The sequence below is a fragment of the Microcaecilia unicolor genome, chromosome 1 (genome assembly GCF_901765095.1).
Source record: "Microcaecilia unicolor chromosome 1, aMicUni1.1, whole genome shotgun sequence".
NCBI lineage: Eukaryota > Metazoa > Chordata > Amphibia > Gymnophiona > Siphonopidae > Microcaecilia > Microcaecilia unicolor.
This window is the reverse complement of record NC_044031.1, coordinates 19,325,536-19,346,869: the sequence shown is the minus strand read 5'-3', so window position 1 is coordinate 19,346,869 and position 21,334 is coordinate 19,325,536. Positions and strand designations below refer to the sequence as shown.

The 21,334-nt window shown below is 44.6% G+C and overlaps 1 protein-coding gene across 1 annotated transcript in view; it reads left to right on the top strand.

Moving 5' to 3' along the window:
- The first annotated feature begins 251 nt into the window (after window positions 1-251).
- LOC115463547 (gastrula zinc finger protein XlCGF57.1-like) overlaps window positions 252-21,334 on the top strand; it is a 39,369-nt gene continuing 18,286 nt past the window's right edge. The window contains exons 1-2 of the mRNA XM_030194177.1: window positions 252-400; window positions 18,018-18,144. Coding sequence (XP_030050037.1) covers window positions 377-400; window positions 18,018-18,144 — 151 coding nt within the window. The 5' untranslated portion in view covers window positions 252-376. The remainder of the gene's footprint in view (window positions 401-18,017; window positions 18,145-21,334) is intronic.

Here is a 21,334-nt window from a genome sequence, read left to right as displayed (position 1 = left end):
CTCAATCAAACCTCCTTGAGAAAAGCTGAGCAGTCATTCTCCCGCCCGTTTCCACAGCGACCCAGTCTCCCTCTCTTTCTTAGTTCTCTCCCTCCCCTTCCATACCAGAGGGGAGACCCTTCTACTACTAGTCCAACCCCTGGTACCATTCTGACCAATCAGCACTAAAAGGGGTAGGGCCAAGAACACAAGACTGCGTTTGACGCCGAGGCCACGCCCCTTCCATTCTGATGTCATCAGTCTGTGCAAAGGAAGAGGTCGAGCGCAGTCTTTCCTTGTTTTACCCTTAATTTACAGATTAAAACGTCCATCAACAAATCTCAGCTTCTGCCCTTTTGTCCCTTCTCCCATTCAGCTTCTCTCCCCAGAGGGGAAAATGCCTGCAGGAACTTCTGCTCAGGTAGGGGGATTGTCCCCAACTTCTTCTTATTTTGGTGCAAACACTGCTGGGCAGACTTGGGGCTATGGAATGGGACTGAGGGGATGGAGGGAAATCAGGGGTCCTACAAAGGAAGATGAGATGTTGTGGCTCAGGTTCTGGGTTAGTTGCTGTAATCGCTTTGTAACAGTGTCTGCAAATGTTATACATACACAGAAATCTCTGCCTCTGCTGTGCTGAGTTATGTGATTTGTAGAAGGTATATACATTTATAGAACATAAACATATTGTCCCCACACAGGGTCAGTAACATAGTAAATGACGGCAGGAAATCTCGCACCCATACCAATTTCCTTCATTACAAATTCATGCTTTTCTCCTTCCAGTCCTCCCTATTCCTTGCCAAACAGGACTATTACACCCAATTGACTAATTCTCTCAGCTCCAACCCCCGTCGTCTCTTCGCCACCCTTAACTCCCTCCTCAAAGTGCCCTCCGCTCCCACCCCCCCTCACTCTCTCCTCAATCACTGGCTGACTACTTCCGCGACAAGGTGCAGAAGATCAACCTTGAGTTCACTACCAAGCCACCTCCTCCTCGTCACCCTTCAACCCACTCCCTCAACCAACCAACCCAGGCCTCCTTCTCCTCTTTTCCTGATATCACTGAAGAGGAAACCGCCTACCTTCTTTCCTCCTCGAAATGCACCACTTGTTCCTCTGACCCCATCCCCACCGACTTACTTAACACCATCTCTCCTACTGTCACCCCCCCCATCTGTCATATCCTCAACCGTTCTCTCTCTCCACTGCAACTGGCCCTGACACCTTCAAGCACGCCGTAGTCACACCAGTCCTCAAAAAACCATCACTTGATCCTACCTGTTCCTCCAACTACTGCCCCATCTCCCTCCTACCCTTTCTCTCCAAGATACTTGAACGTGCCTCTGCCTTGATTTTTTCTCCTCTCATGCCATCCTCGATCCACTTCAATCCAGTTTTCGCCCTCTACACTAGACAGAAACGGCACTCTCTAAAGTCTGTAATGACCTGTTCCTTGCCAAATCCAAAGGTCACTACTCCATCCTCATCCTCCTTGACCTATCCGCCGCTTTTGACACTGTCAACCATGAGTTACTTCTTGCCACACTGTCCTCATTTGGGTTCCAGGGCTCTGTTCTCTCCTGGTTCTTCTCTTATCTCTCCCACCGTACCTTCAGAGTACATTCTCATGGTTCTTCTTCCACCCCCATCCCGCTGTCTGTTGGAGTTCCTCAGGGATCTGTCCTTGGACCCCTTCTTTTTTCAATCTACACCTCTTCCCTGGGCTCGTTGATCTCATCGCATGGTTTCCAATATCATCTTTATGCTGACGACACCCAGCTTTATCTGTCCACACCAGACATCACTGCGGAAACCCAGGCCAAAGTATCGGCCTGCTTATCCGACATTGCTGCTTGGATGTCCAACCACCACCTGAAACTGAACATGGCCAAGACTGAGCTTATCGTCTTTCCACCAAAACCCACTTCTCCTCTTCCTCCACTCTCTCAGTCGATAACACCCTCATCCTCCCCGTCTCATCTGCCCGCAACATCGGAGTCATCTTCGACTCCTCCCTCTCCTCTGCGCAAATCCAGCAGATAGCCAAGACCTGTCGCTTCTTTCTTTTTAACATCAGCAAAATTCGCCCTTTCCTGTCTGAGCACACCACCCGAACTCTCGTCCACTCTCTCGCCTTGACTACTGCAACCTACTCCTCACTGGCCTCCCACTTAACCATCTATCCCCCCTTCAATCCATGCAGAACTCTGCTGCCCGTCTTATATTCCGCCTGGACCGATATGCTCATATCACCCCTCTCGTCAAGTCACTTCACTGGCTTCCGATCAGGTACCGCATACAGTTCAAGCTTCTCCTCCTAACCTACAAATGCACTCAATCTGCAGCCCCTCATTACCTCTCTACCCTCATCTCCCCTTAACGTTTCCACCCGAAACCTCCGCTCACAGGACAAATCCCTCCTCTCAGTACCCTTCTCCACCACCGCCAACTCCAGGCTCCGCCCTTTCTGCCTCGCCTCACCCTGTGCTTGGAATAAACTTCTTGAGCCCATTCGCCAAGCTCCCTCCCTGCCCATCTTCAAATCTTTGCTCAAAGCCCACCTCTTCAATGTCGCCCTCGGCACCTAACATGCCTCTATTCAGGAAATCTAGACTGCCCCAATTTGACTGCCCTATTTGACTGACTGTACACTTGTCCTTTAGATTGTAAGCTCCTTGAGCAGGGACTGTCCTTCTCTGTTAAACTGTACTGCGCTGCGTAACCCTAGTAGCGCTTTAAAAATGTTAAGTAGTAGTAGTAATAAAGACCTGAACGGTCCATCCAGTCTGCGCTGTAGAAGTCCGCCCTGCACTGGTTTTACTCTCCAATACCAGCATCGCCACCCAATCTCCGCTAAGATTCTGTAGATCCATTCCTTCTAAACAGGATTCCTTTGTGTTTATCCCATGCATGTTTGAATTCCTTTACCGTTTTCATCTCCATCACCACCCGCGGGAGGGCATTCCACATATCTACCACCCTTTCCGTGAAAAAAAGACTTCCTGGCATTACTCCAGAGTCTGCTCCCCCTTCAACCTCAATTCATTTCCTCTAGTTCTACCACCTTCCCGTCTCTGGTTCATTTGCGGATTAATACCTTTCAAATATTTGAACGTCTGTATCATGTCACCCGTTTCTCTTTTCCTCCAAGGTATACGTGTTCAGATCAGCAAGGCTCCCCTCGTACGGTTTGCATCGCAAATCCCATACCATTTTTGTAGCTTTTCTTTGCACCGCTTCCAGTCTTTTTACATCTTTAGCAAGATACGGCCTCTAAAACTGAACATAATACTCCAAGTGGGGTCTGACCAACGACTTGTAGAGGGGCATCAACACCTCCTTTCTTCTGCTGGTTATACCCTTCTCTGTGCAGCCTAAAATCCTTCTGGCCACAGCCGTTGCCTTTTCGCATTGTTTCTTCACCTTCATATCCTCCGACACCAACACCCCAAGGTTTCTCTCCTGAGTCGAGCTTACTAATCTCTCCCCTCCTATTCGGTATCTCTGTTTTGGGTTTCTACACCCCAAATGCATCACTCTGCACTTCTTGGCATTAAGTTTTAACTCTAACCTATCTTCTGAGGTATCAATTCCTTCTGGTTTCTCCTGTATTGTTATACTTACAGAAACCGTTATTTTTTTACTTTTTTTCTTTGTTGTGAAACTAACTCATATGTGATTAAACATATATCGATATAAAAAAATTTTTTTTGCTTATATATTTTTTTCTTTTCGTAATCCTTTACCATCCTATAATATTTTTATAATCTTTTATATAAATCATTTCTTTTTAATACATAAATGATCTGCTTACACCATATATATCCATAGCGTACCTGGTGTGGATTCATCCTCCTGCTCAAGTGCTTCAGCCAAAAAACACCCGCACATGCGCTGTTCCTTATATATAAAATTTCTCTGATGTCATTTCTCATTAAATTTGAAGCCATTCTATCTCACAGTTCAAACCATGCGGTATCACCATGTCTCATTGAAAAAGCAATCTTTGTTCTCTGTGCCTTAATGCTCGAGCTGTATCTCCACCTTGGGACCCTTTCATATGCGTTAGTATTGTGTATTTCAAATCTAGTGGAGTTTCCTTCTTTTTCACACGATTGCTAATGTGTTCCTCAATTCTCTGTTTGATTTTTCTAGTGGTATACCTGATATACCATTTCTTACATGTGCATATGATACCATATTATTTATTTATTATTTTTATTTGTAGCATTTGTATCCCACATTTTCCCACCAATTTGCAGGCTCAATGTGGCTTACATTTGCCGGAATGGCGGTTGCCATTTCCGTGTAACAGGTTTACAAATGGTATTGCGTTAGGGTGTATACATACATGGTAACATATAAGGAACAGAATATATATGGAACACCTCATGGTGTGAGTATATACAATTTGCAAACATATTTGGTAAGGGAGAATACATTATGGTATTGTAAGAAGATCCCTGAATAATAGATTGAATTATAACATACATTAGATCATCGACTATAGGGAGACCCTATTCGACATAAGGTTTAAAGTGGTATTGCTTGATCATCAGTATCAGAGAGGGTAAGCACTCAGGCGATAGAAGTTCAGTCTTGTATAGATCATGTATAATGTTAATATTTAGTAGTTAAGATGGATGTTTATGGTATGCTTTCTTGAAAAGATCCATTTTCAGTAGCCTTCGGAAGATGGTTAGGTCTTGTGTTGTTTTTATGGCCTTCGGTAGTGCATTCCATATCTGCATGCAGATGTATGAGAAACTGGTCACGTATATGGATTTGTATTTCAGACCTTTACAGTTAGGATAGTGGAGATTAAGGAACGTGCGTGATGATCTTTTTGCATTCCTAATAGGCAAGTCTGTTAGGTCTGACATGTAAGTTGGGGCTTCCCTGTAGATGATTTTGTGGACCAGGGTGCAAACTTTGAACGCAATTTGTTCTTTTAGTGGGAGCCAATGTAGTTTTTCTCTTAGGGGTTTTGCGCTTTTGTATTTTGTTTTCCCAAATATGAGTCTGGCTGCAGTGTTCTGAGCTGTTTGGAGCTTCTTGATAATTTGCTCTTTGCATCCGGCAAAAATGGCATTGCAGTAGTCTAGATGGCTTAGCACCATCGATTGTACTAGGCTGCGGAATACTTCCCTTGGGAAGAAAGGTTTGAGTCTTTTAAGTTTCCACATTGAGTAGAACATTTTCTTTGCTGTATTTTTCGCATGGTCTTCCAGTGTGAGATTTCGATCAATTGTGACTCCCAGAATTTTCAAGCTCACTACTTGAGTGGAGTCACAGTTAGTATTTGCGGTAAGCCAATATGTTTTACCTGTTTTCAGGTATGTTGCTGAAGTCATTTGCCAGACATATCTGCAATATACGCATCCTGAGCATGGTGTGTGTCCTCCTTCTCCGTGTTTTACTTGCTCTGTATTCCTCCTTTTCGATGCTTCAGCATGTCCCCCACATTCCTTGTTCTTGTATATGCAAACATCGGACCTTCTTTAAAATTAAGTAACGACATTATAGACCAATGTTTCCTAATTATGTTTTTTACTTGCCCCGTTTGTGTTGTGTATGGTAACACACAGGTGAACCTATCCCGTTGTTCTTTTTCTCTTTTAGTTGGCAGTAATAGCCATTGCTGGTGTGTGCTGGCCGCTCTTTTCTGCGCTTTTCTAATTGTTTTTATGGAATATCCTCTGGTTTTAAAACGTTTAAATCATTTGGCTGCCTGTGTTTTGAAATTGTCCTCAGTGCTGCATAATGTCCGTATTCTCAAAAATTGTCCTATAGGAATGCCAATTTTTGACGTGTATGGATGAAAACTTTTAAAGTGTAACAATGTGTTAGTATCAGTTTCTTTTTGGAATACCGTTGTCTCAAATTTATCACAATTGTGAGTGATGGTTATATCTAGATAGTCCCGCCCACTGTAGATTCAAATTTAATATTTTCGTCACAGTTGTTAATATATTCCAAAAATTCTTCTAGTTTTTGATGGTTCCCTGTCCATACCAGGAACATATCATCAATGAACCTCTTCCAGATTTTAATATAAGGACGAAATTGACAATTGTGTATGTGACTGTTCTCAAAATTTGGCATGTACAAGCAGGCTATATGGTGGGTGCTACTGTTGCCCCCATGGCTATCCCATGTGTCTGTATGTAATGTTGTTCTTCAAAACGGAATACGTTTTTAGTTATTACTGTCCTTGCCATTTGATTTAGTAGTTCAATCTTGTTTGATGATAAACCCAGCTGGTTCAATTGTTGATTCACTATTTCCATAGCTTTTTTGTGAGGAATTTTTGTATATAATGACACTACATCCATGGAGATGAGTTGTATAGATTCATTCTGAATGTTTGTGCTTTGTAGTATTTGAATCAGATGAGCAGAGTCCCTCACATATGATTCAATTTGTTGCACTCTGGGTTGTAAATGAAAGTCTAAATATTGAGATAAAGGTTCATTTAATGAATGTCTGCTTGATACTATTTGGCGGCCTGGGGGGTTTTCTAATGTTTTATGAATTTTTGGTACGAAGTAGATGTTCAATGTTATTGGATGTTTTTTGAAAAGGTACTGGAACTCCTTTATTGACAATGTTCCTTTATTGACTTCTGTTTTCAACATTTGATAAACCTCTTCCTGATTTTTCTCGATGGAATTAGTGTCCAATTTCGATAATATTGTTGATCCTGTAATTGACGTTGTGCTTCCTCCCTGTATTTCTCAGTGTCTTGATTTACTACTCCGCCCCCTTTGTTCGCTCTATGAATTATGATACCTTGATCCTGAGCGAGCTCCTGTAAAGCTCCTTGTTGCTGTTTAAGATTGTGTGGTTTATATAATTTTTTCTTCTTCAGATCCGCTATATCCTGTAATACTAATCGTGTAAATGTTTCACTGGTCGCTTCCGGAGGACCCGGCGGTATCCATGTAAATGGTAATCTATGTGTCGATAAGAACGTTCGATAGTCAGTCTTATAATGTCTTTTGCTTTAACACAATCATGTATTTCACCACCATGTAACCCAAAACCCTCTGTAAAACCAAATGTATATTCTCTTCTATTTCCAGTATCCATGACGAATTGTAAGCCACATTGAGCCTGCAAAGAGGTGGGATAATGTGGGATACAAATGCAATAAATAAATAAATAATAAATGAATTCCCTGTCTCACCAGTTGAATCATGTGATTCTAGTTGTTTGTCAAAATGAGCTCTCAATTTTAGTTTTCTGAAGAATTTATGCAGACTTTGAATGATTAGAAATGCATTGTATTGATTAGTGGGCACGAAGGACAATCCCAGTTTTAATACTTGTACCTGAGTTGGTGTTAAATTTTTAGAAGATAAGTTGTAATTATTCTTTGTTGTTTCGTGCTTGATGGCGGTTCCTGGTTGATCTCGGTAGGTTTGCATTCAGGGCTGATTGGGATGTATCGGTGGTTATTTCTAAAAAAGTGCCTGTTCTCTGCTCTTCTTCTCTCATGTCCATTTCTCTCCCCATAACTTTCCTTGTGGGTACATGTTCAGTTATATCTTTGTTATCTTCACCAGATGACTCGCTCGACGTATTGGCGAAACCCACCTTGCACATTCTTCTATATCGTTAGGACTTCCTTCCATGGATAGACGAACTCCTTAGTGTAATCAAACTCATCACGTTTGTATTTGGCTACTTTCTGCTCCCGAATTTCAATTTTTAACTTTTCAACAATCTATTTGTGTTGTTGGTGTTGTGTGTCGAATGCTTGCCCCTCCTTGTCAATAAACACTTTTGTTTTTTCCTGTATCTCTATTTTCTGTGTTTCTAGTTCTCTTTTTAGCTTGTCAATTGTTAACAGCATTAGATCTAGTGAACATCTTGATATTACACTGTTCCATTATTTAACAAATTCCTTGTCGTCAAGGAAACGGGGCTCCTTGTTCCAACGTAGCCCCGTTGGGATACGTTGAGTGTGACAATACTCAGTTAACGCTTTTATATGAAACTCTGTTCGTGTAGCTAATTTCTGAGATCTTAAAAGGCCATTCCTGTCTACCATTTCTCCTGCATCAAACAAGCGATCCCCACCGATTATTTCCGCTATTCGTTCTTCTGACAGTCTCGATTTAGATGTCCACCCGGTGGCCATTTTTTTCCCTTTGTTGAATTGGTTTATAACACTAACTATCTCCTGAGGTATCAATTCCTTCTGGTTTCTCCTGTATTGTTATACTTACAGAAACCGTTATTTTTTTACTTTTTTTTCTTTGCTGTGAAACTAACTCATAATATGTGATTAAACATATATTGATATAAAAAATATATGTTTAATAAGTACATAAGTAATGCCACACTGGGAAAAGACCAAGGGTCCATCGAGCCCAGCATCCTGTCCACGACAGTGGCCAATCCAGGCCAAGGGCACCTGGCAAGCTTCCCAAACGTACAGACATTCTATACATGTTATTCCTGGAATTGTGGATTTTTCCCAAGTCCATTTAGTAGTGGTTTATGGACTTGTCCTTTAGGAAACCGTCTAACCCCTTTTTAAACTCTGCCAAGCTCACCGCCTTCACCACGTTCTCCGGCAACGAATTCCAGAGTTTAATTATGCGTTGGGTGAAGAAACATTTTCTCCGATTTGTTTTAAATTTACTACACTGTAGTTTCATCGCATGCCCCCTAGTCCTAGTATATTGACCTATAAGTGCATTCACTCTGCAGCTCCTCAGTACCTCTCCACTCTCATCTCTCCCTACATTCCTCCCCAGGAACTCCATTCACTGGGTAAATATCTCTTATCTGCACCCTTCTCCTCCACCGCTAACTCCAGACTCTGTTCCTTTTATCTTGCTGCACCATATGCCTGGAATAGACTTCCTGAGCCGGTACGTCAAGCTCCATCTCTGGCCGTCTTCAAATCTAAGCTAAAAGCCCACCTTTTTGATGCTGCTTTTAACTTCTAACCCTTATTCACTTGTTCAGAACCCTTATTTTATCATCCTCACCTTAATATTCCCTTATCTCTTGTTTATCCTGTTTGTCTGTCCTAATTAGATTGTAAGCTCTGTCGAGCAGGGACTGTCTCTTCATGTTCAAGTGTACAGCGCTGCGTATGTCTAGTAGCGCTATAGAAATGATAAGTAGTAGTAGTAATTTTTGGAAAGCGTGAACAGATGCTTCACATCCACCTGTTCCACTCCACTCATTATTTTATATACCTCTATCATGTCTCCCCTCAGCCGTCTCTTCTCCATGTTGAAAAGCCCTAGCCTCTTTAGTCTTTCTTCATAGGGAAGTCGTCCCATCCCCGCTATCATTTTAGTCGCCCTTCGCTGCACCTTTCCCAATTCTGCTATATCTTTCTTGAGATGCGGCAACCAGAATTGAACACAATACTGAATTATTTTGGGGTTATATGTCCCCTAAATCTACTGAGAAGGCTATTACCTATCACATCTGACTCCTTTCATTTTGTCCCTTCTGAGTTCTGTTCAGTACTCAGCAGCTATGTCACTGAGTAGTGGAGGAAACCCAGAACTCCTTACTAAGACCTCCTGACTCCATTTCTTTTGCCAGACTAAAAGACAGTCAGGAGATACTAAGATTCAGTTACTCTTTTTGTCTTGCTGAATCCAGATCCCATTTATTAAAGGAGAATCCCTATGAGAAGAAATAAACAGAGTGAGAGAGAGGTTCTTTCAATATATTTTATTACTCACCCAAAGTCAGGTTACAGATGAAGCATGGATTAAGAATATGGACATATATTCTTAGGAAGATCCGGTAGAGTGACAAGCAAATCTGACTTATGCCCTGGATTCTTACTACTACTACTTAACATTTCTAAAGCGCTACTAGAGTTACGCAGCGCTGTACAATTTAACATAGAGGGACGGTCCCTGCCAAAAGAGCTTACAATCTAAGAGACAAATGAACGGTTAGTCCGATAGGGGCGGTCAAAATGGGGGCAGTCAGGATTTACTGAACGGTAAGAGTTAGGTGCCGAATGCAGCATTGAAGAGGTGGGTTGAAGAGGGGCAGGGAGGGGGCTTGGCGTAAGGGCTCAGGAAGGTTGTTCCAAGCATAGGGTGAGGCGAGGCAGAATGAGCGGAGCCTGGAGTTGGCGGTGGTGGAGAAGGGTACAGAGAGGAGGGATTTGTCCTGTGAACGGAGGTTACGGGCGGGAACGTAAGGGGAGATGAGGGTAGAAATGTAGTGAGGGGCAGCAGACTGAGTGTATTTGTAGGTAAGAAGGAGAAGCTTGAATTGAATGCGGTATCTGATTGGAAGCCAGTGAAGTGACTTGAGGAGAGGGGTGATATGAGTATATCGGTTCTGGCGGAATATGAGACGTGCAGCAGAGTTCTGAACAGATTGAAGGGGGGATAGATGGCTAAGTGGGAGGCTGGTGAGGAGTAAGTTGCAGTAGTCAAGGCGAGAGGTAATGAGAGCGTGGACGAGAGTTCGGGTGGTGTGTTCAGAGAGGAAAGGGCGAATTTTGCTGATGTTAAAGAGGAAGAAGCGGCAGGTCTTGGCTATCTGCTGGATATGCGCAGAGAAGGAGAGGGAGGAGTGAAAGATGACTCCGAGGTTGCGGGCAGATGAGACGGGGAGGATGAGGGTGTTATCAACTGAGATAGAAAGTGTAGGAAGAGGAGACATGGGTTTTGGTGGAAAGACGAGGAGCTCGGTCTTGGACATGTTCAGTTTCAGGTGGCGGTTGGACATCCAGGCAGTAATGTCGGATAAGCAGGCTGATACCTTAGCCTGGGTCTCTGCGGTGATGTCTGGTGTAGAGAGATATAGCTAGGTGTCATCAGCATAGAGATGATACTGGAAAGCATGAGATGAGATCAGGGAGCCCAGGGAGGAGGTGTAGATTAAGAAGAGAAGGGGTCCAAGGACAGATCCCTGGGGAACACCAACAGATAGGGGGATAGGGGTGGAGGAAGATCCATGAGAGTGAATGAAGGTGCGGTGGGAGAGATAGGAGGAGAAACAGGAGAGGACAGAGCCCTGGAACCCAAATGACAGTGTGGCAAGAAGTAAGTCATGATTGACAGTGTCAAAAGCGGCGGATAGATCAAGGAGGATGAGGATGGAGTAGTGGCCTCTGGATTTGGCAAGGAACAGGTCATTACAGACTTTAGAGAGTGCTGTTTCTGTCGAGTGAAGAGGGCGAAAGCCGGATTGAAGTGGATCGAGGATGGCGTGAGAGGAGAGAAAATCAAGGCAGTGGCTGTGAACGGCACGCTCAAGTATTTTGGAGAGGAAGGGTAGGAGGGAGATGGGGCGATAGTTGGAGGGACAGGTAGGGTCAAGTGATGGTTTTTTGAGGAGACTTGTGACTACGGCGTGCTTGAAGGTGTCGGGGACAGTTGCAGTGGAGAGAGAGAGGTTGAGGATATGACAGATGGAGGGGGTGACAGTATGAGAGATGATGTTAAGTAAGTTGGTGGGGATGGGATCAGAAGAGCAGGTGGTGCATTTCGAGGAGGAAAGAAGGCGAGCGGTTTCCTCCTCGGTGATGACATATTGGCTGTCAGTCATATATATATTCCTTTGATATCATTACTTTCAACACCCACCCTCCTCAGATACTGTTATTACATTTCTAACCACAAACTTTCCTAAGTCCAAAGAAAGTCCCTCTTACTTTCCAAATCTGCTACTGACCGCAAATTTCACATTTTGGGTGACTAGCACCTGTAGTTTTATTTCAGCTACTCTGGTCAGGGCTAGTTTCACAACTGTTCGAACTGTCATTTCTTTGTACAGCTAGAAATCTCTTGCAGTTGTTTGATACAGAGATGAAAGATACCATTTTAGGGATCAGAGATGCCATTTTGATTTGACCTAACGTTTTCCAAGTAGGCTTCAGATTGGGCAGTAGGCCTTAGGCCTCTATCATATTTCTACAATACTCAAGGTGCGGTCGCACTATGGAGCGATATAATGGCATTATAACATCCTCACACCTGTTTTCCATACCTTTCCTAATAATACCCAACATTCTATTCGCTTTCCGAGCCACAGCAGCACACTGGGCAGAAGGTTTCAGTGTATTATCGACGACGACACCCAGATCCCTTTCTTGGTCCGTAACTCCTAACGTGGAACTTTGCATGACATAGCTATAATTCGAGTTCTTTTTTCCCACATGCATCACCTTGCACTTGCTCACATTAAATGTCATCTGCCATTTAGCCACCCAGTCTCGTAAGGTCCTTCTGTAATTTTTCACAATCCTTTTGCGATATAACGACTTTGAATAACTTTGTGTCATCAGCAAATTTAATTACCTCGCTAGTTACTCCCATCTCTAAATCATTTATAAATATATTAAAAAGCAACAGTCCTAGCACAGACCCCTGAGGAACCCCACTAACTACCCTTCTCCATTGTGAATACTGCCCATTTAACCCCACTCTCTGTTTCCTATCCTTCAACGTTTTTAATCCACAATAGGACATTTCCTCCTATCCCATGACCCCCAATTTCCTCTGTAGCCTTTCATGAGGTACCTTGTCAAATGCCTTTTGAAAATCCAGATACACAATATCAACCGGCTCCCCTTTGTCCACATGTTTGTTTACTCCTTCAAAGAATTGAAGTAAATTGGTCAGGCAAGATTTCCCCACACAAAAGCCGTGCTGACTTGGTCTCAGTAATCCATGTCCTTGGATATGCTCTGTAATTTTGTTTTTAATAATACCCTCTACCATTTTCCCTGGCACCGACATCAGACTCACCGGTCTATAATTTCCAGGATCTCCCCTGGAACCATTTTTAAAAATTGGCGTTACATTGGCCACCCTCCAATCTTCCGGTACCACGCTCGATTTTAAGGATAAATTGCATATCACTAGCAGTAGCTCCGCAAGCTCATTTTTCAATTCTATCAGTACTCTAGGATGAATACCATCCGGTCCAGGAGATTTGCTACTCTTCAGTTTGCTGAACTGCCCCATTATGTGCTCCAGGTTTACCGTGAAGTCAGTAAGTTTCTCCGACTCATCCGCTTGAAATACCATTTCCGACACCGGTATCCCACCCAAATCTTCCTCGAGTTAGTTCCACATTAAATTTTAACTGCCAGACCCTCAACCATTCTTCTAACTTTTGGAAATCCCTTCTCATTGTTTCTACTCCCCCCAATCTCCGTGTCATCCGCAAAAAGGCAAACCTTTCCTTCCAATCCTTCAGCAATATCTCTCACAAATACATTAATTAAAATGGGCCTTCACCGACCCCTGAGGAACCCCACTGCTCACCTTCCTTTCCTCCGAGCAGATTCCATTTACTACCACCCTCTGCCATCTGTCAGTCAACCAGTTTTCTATCCAGTTCACCACTTTTGGTCCTAAGTTCAGCCCTTTCAGCTTATTCAGTAGTCTTCTGTGGGGGACCGTATCAAAGGCTTTGCTGAAATCCAAGTAGATCTAGTGCATGGCCTTCATCCATTTCTTTTGTCACCCAGTCAAAGAAATCAATGAGATTCGTTTGGCAGGATTTTCCTTTAGTAAAGCCATGTTGCCTTGGGTCCTGAAACCCGTTGGCTTCTAGAAAGTTAACTATCCTTTCTTTCAACAGCGACTCCATTATTTTTCCTACCACCGACGTGAGACTTACCAGTCTGTAGTTTCCCACTTCTTGCCTGTCTCCACTTTTGTGAAGAGGGACCACATCCGCTCGTCTCCAATCTCGTGGAACCTCTCCCGTCTCTAAAGATCTATTAAAGAAATATTTAAGAGGTCCCGCCAGGACCTCCCTGAGCTCCCTCAATAATCCGGCCCCATAGCTTTGTTCACCTTCAGATTCTCCGTTTATAAACTCTTTCTTCCGTAAACAGCGCAGTATCCACTCCATTCCCAGATATTCCTTTGGCAGCCAACTGCGGTCCTTCACCAGGATTTTCCTCCATGAATACCAAAGAGAAGTAATTGTTTAGCACATTTTCTTTATCCTCCTCACTCTCCACATAACCATTCTCATCTTTCAGTCTCGCTATTACATTCCTATCTTCTCCTTTCTCCAATATATCTGAAAAAGGTCTTGTCACATCTCTACATCTTTAGCCATTTTTCTTCCGCTCGCGCTTTCACTAGCCGTATTTCCCTCTTTGCTTCTTTGAGTTTAATCCGATAATAATTTCCGTGATCCTCTCGTTGCGTTCTTTTGTATTTCTTGAACAAAGCTCTTTTACTCTTATTTTTTCAGCTACTTGTTTGGAGAACCATATAGGCTTCCTGTTTTTCTTTACTTTCTGCGTGTAAAGATCAGTCGCCATATTTATAGCAGCCTTCAGCTTTGACCACTGATGTTCCACTTCTCTTACGCCTTCCCACTCCCAACAGCCCTTTCATTTTATCAAAATCGGTATGTCTGAAATCCAGTACTTTGGGTTTTCTGCATCCACACTCTGCCTTTGCCCTTATATCAAACCATATCATGTGATGATCACTATTACATAGGTGGGCACCCACCCGAATACTGGAAACACTTCCTCTATTCGTAAGCACTAGGTCCAGCATCGACCTTTCTCTCGTGGGTTCTGTCACCATTTGTCTGAGCAAGGCACTTTGATCTCCCTACTAATTTTCCGATTCCGCAGACGTTCCAGTCCACATCAGACAAGTTGTTTTGCGTAGTCTTTCCTCTCCCTTCCCCCGCATAGGAATTACTTCAGAAAAAGCCACAGTCCGAACCAAAGATTTCAATCCCTTCCCAAGCTTCTGGAACACTCTCTGTGCTGTAAACTTGCTATTGTTGGCCAGGTCATTTGTCCCCAAATGAATTACAACATCAGTATTTGAAGCCTTGTTCTCTTCTCGGATCACTTTCAGTATTTGGTTGGTACATCTGGTAGCTGAATATCCTGGAAGGCATTTGACTAAGGCCTAGATGCACAAAACTCTAACGACCCTTTAACGACAAACTTTGCCACCGTTGCTTGCATTATAGGCCTTTTTCTGAAACCGCTAGCAGATAACGAAAACGGAATGCAAACCAGAAACTAAAATGTGGACAATTCGCAATGCACTAACCATACCGACGATTCTAACGAATCATTTAACATGAGAATTTTAGCGAGATCTCAGACCTGTCGCTCAAGCCTGAGCTGTCATCTCCCCGCTCCCTCCTGCACCTTAAAAATGCAAGCTGGCAAGTTAAAAAAAAAAAAAAGTTATATAAAACACAAACCGGTAGTTCCCCACTTCCCCCTGCACTAACCGAAACAAAAAAAAAAATTCAAATAGATCGGGAGGGGGCAAAGGCGCTCGTCAGGAGCGTCCTATATGGGCGCCCTTGCCCCCTCCAAGATCACCGCTGTTCCCCGCTTCAGCCGGTTTTAATAAAAACAAATCTCCACATTTTCTCATCCCCGCTCCCCCTCCCTTCCTGTGTTTCCTGTCCCTTGCTCCAGGGCTCCACCTCCCGCCATCCTCCGCCCCCATGCCCCGCCCCCCTGGGATCGTCGCCGCCACTCCCACCCTCCACCGGACCCCCCCTCCGCATTACTGTCCCGCGCAGCACCTGTCACCTGTATGTGGAGGCGCTGCACAGGATAAAACATCTGATCGACAATTGCTTCTCCCTTCTCTGACGTCAGTCTGTTGTTCCTGTGCCCGCCCTCCATTGACGTAAGTTACCTACGTAGATAACTAACGTAGGTAACTTACGTCAATGGAGGGCGGGCCCAGGAACAACAGACTGACGTCGGAGGAGGGAGGAGCAATTGGCGAGCAGATGTTTTATGCCATGCAGCACCTTCGCATACAGGTGAGAGGCGCTGCACGGGACGGTAATGCAGAGGGGGAGGGTCCGGTGGAGGGTGGGAGTGGCGGCGACGATCCCAGGGGGCGGGGGGCGGAGGATGGCGGGAGGTGGAGCCCTGGAGCAAAGGACAGGAGACGCAGGAAATGAGAAAATGTGGAGATTTGTTTTTATTAAAACCGGCTGAAGCGGGGAACAGCGGCGATCTCGGGGGGGGGGGCAAGGGCGCCCATACAGGACGCTCCTGACGAGCGCCGTTGCCCTCTCCTGATCTATTTGGATTTTGTTTTGTTTTGGTTAGTGCAGGGGGAAGTGGGGAGCCACGTGTTTGTGTTGTGGTGTTTTTTGGACATTTGTGGCATGCGCAGAACAGCCAGCATAACGCTTGGCTGCTCTGCACATGATTTAGGGGCCCATTACCGACGGGGATTACGGTTCATTGATACATTGTACTTCTCGATACCGCAACGAACATGTTTGACCTGTTTTTTTGGTGCATGCTTTGGTGTTTCAAAATCGTTAAGGACTTTAACGATTTAGATTTTTTTTACGTTTGTTTGATGCATCTGGGCCTAAGTTGGAACCCTTGAACTGTGTTCCCAAATTAATGCCTCTGATAGTGGAGTCTCCAAGCAGCAAGAGATTTCTGCTTTTCATCAATCTGTCATTGTTTGGGGAATGTTTCTTGGGTTGTGCTACTTTCATCGCCTCTGGTTCCACCACAGTACTTCTTTTTTCAGCATCAAAATGATGCAGCGCAGCAAAAGATTTCGACAGGGCAAAGGTTGGGAGGGTGAGAGTTTCTATGTAAGACTCAAGATAGTTTGCCTTCTGATTAAAGCAGAATATGTATTGCACTGAGTAAAGGTCATATTGATGTGAAAAGGTTAACTATGATAGGTGATAACATGGAATAAGATTGACCAATCACGGTGTATTGAAGATACTTGTCCCTTCATTGCCCTATATAAAGGGAGTTCACCTAGGGGTGGGTGGTAGGAACTAGGACACAGGTAACCTCAGTTAACAATCGAACCAAGTCTGAAAATGCCAAGCGTAGCTCACAGCTCACAAGGTAAACTTAAGTTCTGTTTTTTTCTTTGACCACACAGCTGTATACAAATTGCCCCTCCTCCCAAGGTATGTGTCACTAGATGATAAGTAACCAAATTGATTGAATTAAGTCTTTGGCACTTAAGATTCAAAACCCAATTCTAATAAACAGACCTTTAAGACAGATACCAGAACCAGAGTCACCAAATTCGGTGTAACCAAGTTGATCAAAACACAGTTCTAGAGAGCACCTTTATGACAATTGCACCATAAAAATATGAAATAACTGGCACAGAAATTCAATTAAGAAACTTCCAGCATAAAATTATGAAATCACAATGCAACAACAATTGTAAGTTATAGGCAATAGAATAGAAAGTTTGAGAGGACAGACCCTCTGCAAGTGAAAGGACAGTTTGTTTGTTTGTTTTATTTTATTTTTAAATGAGATATAATAGAGTCAACAGTTTTATCAGAAAGATTTTAAGACACAGGTAACCTCAGTTAACAATCAAACCAAGTCTTTATTAGAGAAGCATAATATACACCTTATTGCAACAAGAAGGGAAGACAGGGAGAGAAGACTCTTTCCTTCCAAGTCTCCCTGAAGAATGACAGTCTAGTGCTTACATTTATACCCCTTAAACACATATGAGGTAATTGATTCATCTATACAGAATTCCATGGAATCAGCATAATATACTTTTTTAGAAGGCTGAATTTAAGCTAAGCAAGGATGCTAAAAGTCTAAAGTGTAAAGGCATAGGTCAATGGAAAACCTATTACATAGCATTTCTCAATTACCTTTAATAATGGACAAATATTTATTACCTATTTTTCAACAGAATATGCTTCACCTTCCTAAAAGAAGATATCTGTCACAGATATTGGTTAGTTTCGGACCTTCTTTTAACTCTCTTATCTGAAGGCCTTTCTTTGTCAATATAGATAAAGAGGTCTTTGGTACAATTCTACTTACTGGCCTTTTTCTAGGTCAGCTTTAAGCCAGCATTTTGTCAGTAGCTCACTTAAGACAATTTCTTGTATTTCTGTTAAAAACATAAGTTTAACGTTCTCAGTTCCACAGATTGTAAATTAATATGCATCTAGCTGACTTTTTCCCTGCCCCTTTGAGCACCGGCATTGGGAGATCCTGATCGATGCGATGCAGAAGATGCTGAGTGTGTTTCTGCTTTGTATTTCAGAAGCGGATCAAATTTGAGGACATCGCTGTCTCTTTCTCCCAGGAGGAGTGGGAGTATTTAGATGAAGAGCAGAAGGAGCTTTACAGGGAGGTGATGAAGGAGAATTATCAGACTCTGATCTCATTGGGTAAGGAATAACTTTACATTTTTGTTATCAGTGTTTGGGCATCATTATAAAGCCAAAAGGAGAAAGAGCAAAAAAAATCACACAGAAAATGAAATACAATAATACTCAAAAATAGAATTATGTAGAAGCGCTGTTGCACTGAAAATGATCACATCAGCAATTGACATCTCCCATCACAAATTGGCACCTATTAATTATAGATTAGAAGTAGAACCTCCAGTGTATATCTCCTGTTAAACCCATCAAGTATGTTAAAACTATGTAAACAGTGATAATCACTTTGAGCCATTACCTACCTGACTATTCCATCGGGAGCAGCCATCTTTCCACCCTCAAGACATTCCCTAGTTCTTTGTAAGAACAGGACCGGTGGGAGGAGCAGACACTCAAACCTGCGTCACAGCTGGATGACATCAATATGACTCTCACAGATAAGGGCGCCTGCTCCTGAGGCATCACACCAAATGGGCGTGCAGCTCATGCCCCCTTGTGCAACCCCTTCAGTTGCAACTTTGCATAATTTTGTGTGTGACTTTTTGCTTTTTGAGAAGTTTTTTTTTCCACTCAAAATTTTTATTGTAGTAAATCTGCAACAGTCAATTTCGCAAAGAGCACAGCCTGCTCATATTAGCCCACGCAGGGGCTCATAAATACTGAACTTACTACTTCCTTGTCATCAGCAGCAGATGAATCCATTAACTGATAGGTTGTATCCGAGATAGAGAACACTGAAAAACCATAGTGCCTCTTGGACGGCTAGCCCCAACTGCCTTCAGTATTTCTCTATCTCCCAGCAGGTGTGGATGTAGCTTGATCAGCTCTTGGATTTCAGACTGCCTGGGGTGGCTCCTGTGCTTTGCCAGTTGAGCAGGGGGTGTTGTGGCTGGTGGTGCCCACTTTAAAGGCATATAGGTTCGCCCTTTCCCTGCCTTACCCATTCCCCCCGCCTTCCGGAGTCCCTCTGTTGCTGCCTGCCTCCAACTTTCCTCACAGTGTTAAGAGCGCGCTTTTACTGCATGGCTGTTCTGAGGCTTTTTCTAGTGTTTCTTATTCTGTGCAGCTTGACCAGAGCTCGTTCACTCGGTCCTCTGAGGTGAGAGTGGTGCCCAGCTCCTCCGGGGAGGTCCCGCATACGCCGTTCCGATCGGGGTAAGTGTTGGCGCTATATTCCCGTCCTGTCGGACGATGGCTGCTGAAGGAGTTAAGCGCTGCTCCCATTGTGGTAAACGCAGATCAGCATCGGGGCTGTGTAAAGCGTGCTCCTTAGATGCTCACGCTAATATGAGCAAGGCGAGCGATGTTTCTTCCCGCTCGATGGAGCTGGCAGCGGGCGCCATTTTGGAAGCGCCGCATGTCTCGACCCTCGCGGTAGCGGAGGAGTCTGAGTGCAGGGGGATGCCTCGTTTAGAGGCTGCCAGAGGAGCTCCAACATCCGTTTCTCCTAATTCGGAGGCAGAGGGTCAGGGTGAGTTTTTCTCTCCTGAGTTTGTGCTTTTAATGCATAAGGCTTTCATGCTGAAAAGAGCTCTGCCGCAGGTTGACACTGCATTGCATCCTGGTTTCCCTCCGGGGATGGCTTCAGAGGTTATTTTCTCCCCCGAGCGTTGGAAACACACTAAACATAGACGGGTAAATTCCCCGTCTGAAAGTGATGCAGGAGAAGGATTCTCCCCTGAGTTCATTTTACTACTTCATCAGGCTTTTCTGATGAAGCGCTCCCTTCCCTCTTGTTCTGCTTCTCAGGGGGATTTTCGGGCTGTCCTGCTGGGAATGGGTGCAAGTTTGTTGCCGGTCTCTCTGACTCAGGCTCACAAGCGCAGGTGCCTGGATTCTGAGTCCGATGGAGTTTCAGTTGGACCGATGTCTCTCGGTCCTTCTCTACTTGGGTGCTCCAGGGGTTCGTTTAGGACCATGGGCACAGAGGATTTGGAGGAGGGGGAACTCAAAGTGGAGGAGCCTGATGATCCTTCTTCGGTCCGTATTTTTCATAGGGAAGAGCTGACCTCTCTTATTTCTTCTGCATTAGAAGCTTTGCACATTGAGGAGCCTGAGGCTCAAGCTGCTGCGGTGGTAAATGTGCGCATGGCAAGCACAAGGAGGCCTTCTAAAGCCTTTCCGGTTCATGAGGCCATTCAGGAGATTATCTCGGCGCAGTGGTCGGAGCTGGGTGCACCCCTAAGGGTGGCCAAGGCTATGGGCCGTCTTTACCCAGTGCAAGGCAGGCGGAGGTTTGAACTTCCCCGCATTGATTCTTTGGTGACGGCGGTCACTAAGAAAACTACCCTTCCATATCATCATGCTGATCAATCCATAGACTGGTGGGTTGTGTCCATCTACCAGCAGGTGGAGATAGAGAGCAATCCTTTTGCCTCCCTATATGTGGTCATGTGCTGCCGGAAACTCCTCAGTATGTTCTCTATCTCAGCAGGTGGTGGTCACACACAGCAGCAGCTCTGGCTAGGCCTCCAAGCCTAATTTTTAGGTTTTGTTGAGTGCCTGGGGTTGAGGGCTCTTCTTGAGCAAGTGCAAACCTGGTGGCGCCAGGTCCCTCCTTTTCTCCCCCCTCCCGCTGGCTCCGTTAAAAAAAAAAAAAAAATTTGGACGTCCTTAAAGGCGTTTATTTCGACGTTTATTTAAACGTTTATTGCAGCTACTTACTGGGACACCAGGTCGTTACAGCTCGGAGCGAGAAGCAGGTAATTTTTACCTTTTTTATAGCGGGCAGGGGGTTCCCCGATTGATCTCCACGTGGCCTATGGCGTCGGAGGGCAAGGGCGCGAAGAATTGCTCCCCGGACCGCGTGTGCGCTCCTAGAGGGGATGCGGGGGTATTAAAGTCTTATTCGCCCTTGTTGGGTGCCAGTTCGGAGGCCGGTCAGTGTCCCGGGTCTTCCTCCGGTGCGGCGTTTTTTCCCGCCATAAACGCCCATCCCCCGCTGCTCGCCTCCGCCATCTTGGCTGGCCATTCTGCTCGGACGGCTTCTTCTTGGGCCGCCCTTGAGCTGGGAGACGTTCATGCCATGGCCGCCCTTGATTTGGGCGACGGCAAAAAAGCGCCGTTCTTCCCGCGCGGCTCCTTCGCGGAGTGTCGCGCCGGACGCAATCTTGGATGCGCAGCATGTTTCTCCCCCACTCTTGCGAGCGCCGGTTGAGGGTGCGTCTAGGGCTGTGGCCCAGGCTGCTGAAGTGCA